The 9756-nt window shown below is 33.6% G+C and overlaps 1 protein-coding gene across 7 annotated transcripts in view; it reads left to right on the top strand.

The window, feature by feature from the left end:
- Positions 1–957: 957 nt before the first annotated feature.
- LOC117113987 (disintegrin and metalloproteinase domain-containing protein 12-like) overlaps positions 958–9756 on the top strand; it is a 60031-nt gene continuing 51232 nt past the window's right edge. For all 7 annotated transcript variants that reach the window (XM_033257486.1, XM_033257487.1, XM_033257490.1 and 4 more), the window contains exons 1-2: positions 958–1136; positions 2197–2309. In XM_033257486.1, coding sequence (XP_033113377.1) covers positions 1055–1136; positions 2197–2309 — 195 coding nt within the window. In that variant the 5' untranslated portion in view covers positions 958–1054. The remainder of the gene's footprint in view (positions 1137–2196; positions 2310–9756) is intronic.

Below are 9756 nucleotides of genomic sequence, written 5' to 3'. Positions count from 1 at the left end.
TAGCTTATGTGAATCTATAGGTATATTAAGTGTGTGTTAGATCATTGCGGTATTTCAATAGAAGTAAAAAGTATAACTTTTCCGTTTTCAACAATTGCCCCCTAAAAATTATTGCTGGTACCACAAATGAACTAATACAAGATAAATACCCGGCTTTATTGTTACAATGTATAACAGATACATAAAATTTGGTTCCAGTTGCTAAAAAGCTACATTCAAAAATATTTTTTTTATCTTTCGTGGGGAAAACACTTACCTTTATTCAAATATTTTGACGTGCTTTTTCATCTTCTTCTTAAAAAATAAGTTAATAATAATAATAATAATAATAATAATAATAATAATAATAATAATAATAATAATAATAATAATAATAATGCTTACAGTAATAATATTAATATGACGAAAAGAACAAGGCATTTAATGAACAAAACGCGAGCTTAAGTTGATCTTTTACCGTTTGGTAGCATTGCATAATTATTAGTACACAGTATAGTAGTAATAAGCCTAATTAAAAATAGTAATTCCACCTTTTTTCCAAACAATATACAAAGAGAGAAAGAATGCCAAATTTTGAACACTGAATATCTCATTTTAAAGTATCAAGTACAATAATAAATACATATTGTACTAAAAATACAAGGAACAGGTATATGGTTATAAAGATCGCCCAAAGTGTTAGGAGACCTTACGATCAGATAAACGCGCACCAGAATACACAAAAATCAATGGTAAATGGACGACGGACTTCAGGTCCAACGCTTTACTTAAAAACATATTTTGAATCGGTTTTTTTGAAACTCGTGACGCCTGTAAGTCACCCTCCATCATATAATTTACGTGATCCACAGAAAGTGAGGGTGTATTCATATTAGCAATTCAATTAACAAACTCCGCCCATCCACTAAATAAAAACATTACCGTCACTTCCACCTAGCACAATCGGCGCTTCATACACTGTATATGACGATATTTACAGTGTTGATTTATTCGAGTAAAAGTTTACATCGCGACAACGCATTACTGGAGAGGGGTCTGCCCTTTTGCTTTCAAAATGTATTTATTATCGTATTTTATATCGTTACTACTATTGGATCTAGGAATATTAAAATCAATAACTAATGCCAGATTTACAGGTGAGTGACAGTTAATTTGTAGGAGAAGATAGAGAAGGCATTACACTTTAAAAGGCCCACCCTCTTTTCTAGGCTAGCCCTATCATAGGGCCTATGCTCCGTCTTATTATAAGCAACATAATACCACGACCACCAGCTGTGCTGGGGCTGGGTTGGACCGCACGGGTCACACGGCCTAGAAATACAAAATATTAGGGAAAAAAAAGTCTGTATTCCTGGTCCATGTCACTGTAGGACAAACAGGACAAGCTCGCTCTATTTTATTTTTTGGGGGGTCTTCTATCATGTGCTTAAAATTTATTAAGGGCACATAGAAAAAATTATTATTAGATTTAATGTCACTCTTTTTTTTTTTAAATTGATGAGGGAGGGGTTTTTTTTTTTTTTAAATTGATGAGGGAGGGTTTTTTTTTTTTTTTTAATTGGTACAATAAATTATTTCACTTTTGTTTTTTTGATGAGGGAGGGACTGTTTATATTTGGCCTGTACCCCGGCCTATAGTAAATATTGTATAAAAACTGGTTTAATTTTATAGTTTTTTAAAGAAAATGTATTTGAAGTCACAAAATTGAATTGTTATTTTATGCTGTTGAAATAATTGATGCGGCAAAAAAAATATTTCCCGAATTTTTGACGTGGGGGGGATTGATAAATCTAATAAATTTTTCTATTTGCCCTATGTACTATTTGTGTATTCTATAGTATAGTACTGGACTGCTTGCTGCTATTTATTTTGATCTAGGCTAGGACCTAGGCGCTATTTGAAATTTAGGACCTAGCAAGGCCCTATTTAATATAAATTGCTGCCTTCTTCCAGTTGTTACTTAGAAGTTACTGTAATTAATTTTAAGACTAATACTTATAGGAGGCTAGGTTAGGCCGGCCCACACCAAATAAATCCAATCTAAAGGAAAGTGCTGCATCTATCTAGAGGAGACTTAAAATTAAAAGGGGGAGTTGGTAGGGTGGGTGCACTGGACGGGTGGGTGCACTGGACGGGTGGGGGAACTAATGTGTTCAGTTAAGCAGAAATTATTATTCCATTAATTTTTATTACAGAAAATTATAGTATAAATCAACAAGAACAATTATCAAGAATTAATAATTATGAAATCGTTCAGCCATATCGCCTACAGGGTAGAAATAGAAGAGATATGTCAACATTAACCGAGGTAAGTTTTAACAAAAATTAATTACTTATCATCATGTACGCCCCGCTTCAAATTAAAGCCCCCTATAGAGCCTCATTTGAAATACAGTAAATGCCGCCCTCGAATAAATGCCCCGTTGCATTTATTTTTTACTCAAATAAACGTCGTTCCCCCCCCCAAATGACTGTAAACAATTACGTGTTGTAGTTCCACATTTACAATGGAATTAAGGGCCATTTATTTGTAAATACGTATCCATTTTACACCAAAAGAATTAAACGCCTCCCTCAAATAAATGCCCCACAAAAACTCTTCTCAACAATAGACACCCCGGGGTGTTTATTTAAATAAATATATGGTACTGTAAATTAGTAATAATTATCCAAATAATACACTAGTATTGCTACTAGTGTTGTTGAATTCTGATCGATGCTACTGTATACTTACTTTAGCTGTGAAGATATGACACTATAATCCAAAGTTTGGGTCATTGCCATTGGCTAAATCACAGAAGTGATGTAAATGTATACAAACTTGAAGTTGAGTCTCAAGTTCAAGTAAACATAGAGTACCTGAACATACAGTACATTCTTATTTATCATTCGGGTTAAAATATATCGGAAGTGGGTTGGCTTGCTTATTAAAAGTGCTCCAATGTTTTGACCGAGCAGATAAAAAATAATCAATTAGAAGCTAGTGTTATCAATATTTAATTGTGAACAAATTGCTACTGTAGATCTCTGTACTTAAAAATATATAATAATTATATAGATCACTCCCCAACCAAACCTTATCTACTGGTTCATCAGTCTACCCGGCTCTTTCAATGGGTACCAGCAAAATTTGCTGGGTGTGATCTGTAATGTGTGATGGACTAGCGTCCCATCCTGAGGGGAGTAGCACATTCACACTCCAGCCCCTATGTAGGCACACCGAGGGGATTTACATTTTACTTACAATGTAGCTGGGTACACATGTACAGTACTTTTTTATGATTTTTATCATGGTCAATATACTGTAGTGTCCCTCCTTTAAACATGCATGTAGTCTTGCATCTACTGTACCACTAGATCCTAGACTGGGCTCCAGTCCCTAATCTTTGTTTTTAAATCGATTTTGGCACCAATGGCATTCCATATTACCTATTTGCTTGGCGTTTCATAGTATACTTTTTCTTGGATAAAGTTTCTCGATATATACCGTCGTTGGTGGCGCTCTCCAAAATTAGCTAATACTAGGAAAACCTATAATTAGAGACTTGTGGCAAGTCTACACTAGATCCCTTTTCCTTTTGATATCTTTCTTTAAAACCATCGTTTAATAAATATCCCTCCTTAAAAATCCAGCTTTCCCCTTCGCATACCCTGTAAAGAGAACCTTTCTACAGAGGTACTTTGTGAATTTGATTTTTCCTCCCATTGCAGCTCTAGATATTAGAGCTTATTAGAAAAAAATGGAGAACACATTGAAATTTCCAAGGCTAGAGATTCATCCTCTTTAACTTTATTCCAAAATAAGGCTTTATTTTTTGGACTATAGCAAAGCAAATTAAAAAGTTATACAACTTCCATCCTGTTACTTTTATGGTCAAGGCCAGGAAGGTGGTAATATAATAATTAGTGAAATAACACATTTTTAGATACGAAAATGTACAACATAACGTATGTTAAAAATTTGCAATAACCATTTTACTCATTTTTTTTATCGGTCCATGTACTGCCATTTTGTCTAACAATACAGATATAATGGGATGATGTTTCCCTGGGGAGGAAGTTGTGAATCATCACTGATAACTTGCAACAACAATGTGTAGCCTAGATAATGGTATTTGAATGCATTGGAGATTAGGTGTGCAGTGTAGTGCTAATTAGGTCAGCGTGGAGCCATTGGTACCGTATGAGTCTATGCTAAATACCCTACAAAATTGTTCATGTTCTTTATTATTTGGTTCAATCATATTTCATATTACAATTAGGAATTTATTAAAGCAAAGAGTATACAGGAGAGCCGTACTCCCATTTGTAATACGTCACTCCCCTAGTGGAGGACGTCCGCTGCCGTTTGTTTGCTCTTTATTACCCACCACTGCACCTTGCACGGTTTGCTTGTTTACTTGTTTTCCACATGATACAATACTTTTGTAGAGGATGGTAGATTTCTTTAGTTTTCTTTATTGTCATACTATCGTGCGCAGTGCGGTACTGGGTAATAAAAAGCATATCTGTACAAACGGCAGCGGGTGTCCTACACAAGCTGCGTATGCCGTATCATTTTTTTACGCTCTAAATGAGCGTAGTTGGCTCTCTTGTTCTGTTTGTACTCTTTGATTACAGACACTAAATTATTCTTCCATGACTGCCAGTCTTTCACAGTGCAGTAATACTGTAGGATGCCAAGTGGCAGCAGCAGGATTTGGCCAACTAGGGGGTGGGGTCTAGGCTATTTGACAGGGGTCTGATGGAAACCAGTGGGGTGGGCAAAACACTAGTTAGTAGTAAGGGCTGGCGAGAAAACCTTTTGTCAATTTTGGTCCATTTTAATCCCTATTTTTGTTACTACAGTACAGTAGTACTGTATATAATTAGGGAGTTGGTATAAATAAAGCTCAAAACAAAAATATTGCCTAAAACTAGAAATTGCAAGTGAAGTGCTGTGAAGTACAACTGCATATAAATGTTCTTCAAACAAAATTATTTATGCGAGTCAAGTGAAAATAATGAATAATAAAAATATAACAAATAATATGAGACACGACCCATTGTCTATATTAGATTATTTTGAAGAGAGCATGGTCTAGGAAGTGTACATTTTTTTATGGGGCAAGTTTCCAAGGGCGGGTTTTCTAGGGGCGAGTTGACTGCCAAAGAGTACATGTTGGTTAGTCTACAAACGTCGCGTAAAGTAATTAATTTTACCCGGCAGAACAAAAGAAGGAAACTCCGCTTTTCAGTCCTCTTTAAGGCCCTTGGTTTTTTGACAAACAATGACCTTTCAGAGATCAAATTGCTGTCAAGAATATGAATTGGCTGCTTCGCACTGCTTCGCAGCAAAAAAAGTATATTCTAGAGAAAAAGAAATTGTTAAAACTCCCCTTTAATGCTATTGTACAATTGGTTTGCGCTAAGCTGATCAATGACATTATGCACACTGCAGCAAACATTATGTCACGGAAATAATTAATGAACTAATATAATTTTGTATTGCTTTGGCTATAAATAATACTGATATTCCTCTCAGTGATCAATCAAAATTAGTTTAAAAAACCTATTGTATGCTGCTGGCGGTATCTAATGTGTTTAATTGAGAAATTTAATTATTAAGAAAAGCAATACATTTAAATCCTCTCTTTGAAAAAGAGAATATATCTAAGAAGGGCAACATAGTTAATGCTGCTTTATATTGTAGATCTATACTCAAAGGGAATTTGTATTTAATAAATATTCATTCTTACAGTAGTCAGATACCTTTTATACCTCTCAGAATGGTATATAAAGCACCGGACTGGATACAATAACTGCCTCTAACATTCTAACATAAATATATTTAAAAGATTAAAAACAACCTTGAAAAAACTAAAAAGAATAAATATTGAATAATAACTAGCAGCTTTTCTTTCATATTTTTAGTATTTTAGTGTTTTGAAATCAAAATTTATATGCAACTTTTTCATTATTAAGAGTAGTTTTAATGTTTTGTATTTTTCTGTTGTTAAAATGAAACCAATTTTTAGATTTTGATTAGTGTAATGTAATTTTGTGTACTTTAATTTCATTTTTATTAACTTTTGTACAGTATATCTTTTCTTAACATGTGGTAAGTTACTTACAGTAAGTCATTAATTACTTTATTTTTGTATTTTTTATATAAATTTGTATAAGTACAGTTACTGCTGTAGTCAAAATGGCCTTGTGAAAAACACAATTTTTGTGATTCAAGTTTTTCCGTTTAAAAATAAAGTTATATTATTATTATTATTATTATTATTATTATTATTATTATTATTATTATTATTATTATTATTATTCAAGCATAAAGGAAGGAAAGCAGATGCTGAGATGCCATTCAGTAAGTTGTATATTATTCAAGTCAAATTGAGAGTATAATATTAGTAGAATACATTGTGTGTTTGTAGGACAAATGTGCATATTCCTGGTCAGTCAGTTAAGTTTGATTGATAACCTGGAAAGGTCCAAACAGTTGTTGCATTGTTTGTTGTATTAAATTTAATTAATCAATTAAAATTAGTATCATCTGACGGTCATTATCACTGCCATGGTGGTACCAAGAACAACAATCCAATGCACTGTTTTCCTCTCATCACATGGACAAGATGGAAAACACATTTTGAAAATCGGTTTGGTTACCTTCGTAATACTTATGTTTATTGTACAGCTAGGACAAAAATGTTTTTATTGTGCCTTTAACACACATGATGTGGATAATTACTGTAACTGCTAACAGGTGATTGGATAAGGCACTCCCACATCTGAATGCATCCATTGTAGGCCTACAGTTTAATAATTATAAATAATGTTATAAAATGCTATACACTATTCAAGAGTAGCCAGTAAAATATACTTAAGTTTAAATTTCTTTTTCAGTAGAATAGAGCCAATGTATGACTAAACGGAGTACTTTCTAATAATATTTAAGAAAGCCATGTTTTGACCAATATGAATTTTTGTGCATCTGTAGTAAATAATAAGACTTTTTCAAAATTATGACAGCTCTGATTTACTGTAATGAATTTGAGTGAGTGGGCATAGAAATATGGAGTGGGCAAGGACAATTTTATTTAGTTAAGTACAAAGATTACTTACTGTACAAGGTCACATACTATGTACATAAGTTTTTTGTTATTTCATTCATAACACAGTATTTTAGGTTTTTATTTTGTTTTCAGAACCAAATTATATAATAAAGAAACCGTTAAAACTTAAATTATAAGTAAAACCTACAGGGCCCACTACCAAATTTAAAGAAATTAATGACATACTATACTATATAATACTAGTTTGTTTTAGGTAGGTAGGATTTAAACAAATAATCCTGGATAGAATGTGGTACATGTCTCCCTCCAATTAAAGACCACCTTCGGACAGGGATTTTCATGGTATTTAGCAGTTGGTCTTTAATTTATAAAATAGTAATATTATTAAATAAAAGATAGACATTCATTTATTTCCATAGAAGGGTGGTCTTCAATTGGAGTAGCCTTTAACGAGAGAAAGAACTGTATTACCGGTACTTCATTCGTGTCTATGGCAGCTCGGCACACATTCATCTATTCTTGCACCATTACTGGGGCCAATTTACTAGGTTGCATTACAAGGGATGTAGTTATGATGGGCGAGGCAACCGAGCCTTGAAGTTTTTTCACTCAGTCTAAAGCTAATTTTATGGCCCTCTACCCACCCAAGTTTTAATCCACTTTTCCATCCTTGAAATCCACTCTTATTATTAAGGCTGAGTTTACCAATGTTATCACCGACACCACCCTTAAAATGTCTATCACCCACTCTTTTAGTTTTCTACAGCTACAACCCTAATTACAGTTATCAAAATAGTCAATTACCATTTTATATTTCATAATTAATAATTCCTAATCTTCAGAATTAATACATCAATATAATGATACTGTACAAAATTATTATTTTTTTTTATCGTACCCAACAAATTGTTTTAACCTTTACATTTAACGTCATCACTAGAGTCTATCAATTAACTTAAAGTCACAGCTCAGGATGGGCCCAGGGAAATCTCACACTTGAATTTTAGAATAAAAATCTAAGCTGACCCTTGCCAAGGACATTGTCTTTGGGGATTCCAGGGATTAAATTATTTAATAAAATTAAGTGTGATGATTAGCAATAACTTTTGATGGCTTGCAGTATAGTAGGTCAAAGCATTATATAATAATATAGCATTGATTCCTATCCTACAGGTATATTTCCATTTTTTTTTCTTTGCTGACGGGCATGCAGCCCGCCAGCGATTTTTTTTTTGCGGCCCGCGACAATGAATTAAAAACCTTACGTTTGCGGCTCGCCAATCAAAACTCTCTAGAAAACACATTGTTTTTTAAGGCCTGATACCAATCATATGTAAAAAGTAACATTAAAACTGAGAAGAAAGTGATGTAAAAGTGCTTGGAGATTTTTGGAAGCTCACTGGAAACATCAGAGTTTGGGTGAGGCCCTTGGTGATAAATCAAAAATTCACTTTGTCCCTCTGACCAATTTTTTACCCAACCCTGTTGTACAGTATATTGAATTGAAAAGATAACCTCTTAACCTGTAGTGCCCTATAGAATATTAAAACTCCTCTGATCATGATACCATAATTGGAAAGGTTGAATAGTCTATGCTTCTTGACTGTGAATATTGGGAAAATGAAATCTCATAATAACATATCTAAATGATGTCATTACATTCTAGGTCCTACGGTCAATTTGCAATCAATAGTTTCCTTTTGTTGTCATATTGGTCACTCAACCGAATAATGCTAAACTTCAAAACAAATAGTTTCATTCATGAGCTAGTATCCCTGGAAACTTTTATATACACAACCCTGACATTAGGATATCAGAAGTTTATTTATAATAAAACCAATGCTGATGGATGAGTAATCATCTTCAATTTAGAACAGTAGCAAGCACCATGGTAACACAAACAAACCCACTCTATGTGTGTCTATTTATTGCCATGGAGGCATACAGTTTATTAATAATAAAGACTTGATGCACACCCTGGGATACAATCAACATCCTATATCTAGTTAAAAACAGTACAAGTACTGTACTGCTTGTTTGAACAACTCTCTCTCAATGTTATTAAGAGTACCCCATTGATATCCTGAGGACCTCCCAGCCTCCCAATCAGTCTTTAAAATCTATAGATTTTGAGAGGTTCCAGATTTGCATTTTGGCTCTATAGTTGAAACAAATGGAGAACAGTGATGGACTTGATTTTTAATTTCATTCAGTTTCCACGATTATACAGAATAACAATGCAGATAAAGTTACAAAAAGAAATAACATTAAAACGTATGAAACCATTGATAACCCATAAGGTCAAAAAAATGACATAATACTAGAAATTGCAAGTGAAGTGCTGCGAAGTACAACTGCATATTAATGTTCTTCGAACAAAATTATTTATGCGAGTCAAGTGAAAATAATGACTAATAAAAATATAACAAATAATATGAGCACAACCCATTGTCTATATTAGAACAGCGTTGGTGCCGTGTACAATTGTGTTTTGCTGCAGTGACATCTCTCTGCTGGCGACTCGCTGGTGCTGCTGGCGATGACTCGCTGCTGGCGAATCGATCTGCGCATGTGTATAAAATGGTATTTATTTCCGAAAACACTATGCCAGTCTACAACAAGCGTCGCCTAAATGTAATAATTAGCACGTTGAAATAGGCTAGTAAATAAGTTTAACTGGGTTCGTAAATAATATTG

This window comes from Anneissia japonica, unplaced genomic scaffold, assembly GCF_011630105.1.
Source record: "Anneissia japonica isolate Jap-2015-1 unplaced genomic scaffold, ASM1163010v1 scaffold281_len866295_cov195, whole genome shotgun sequence".
Taxonomy (NCBI): domain Eukaryota; kingdom Metazoa; phylum Echinodermata; class Crinoidea; order Comatulida; family Comatulidae; genus Anneissia; species Anneissia japonica.
Note: the sequence above shows the minus strand (reverse complement) of the source record. Positions and strands in the feature narration are given on the sequence as shown.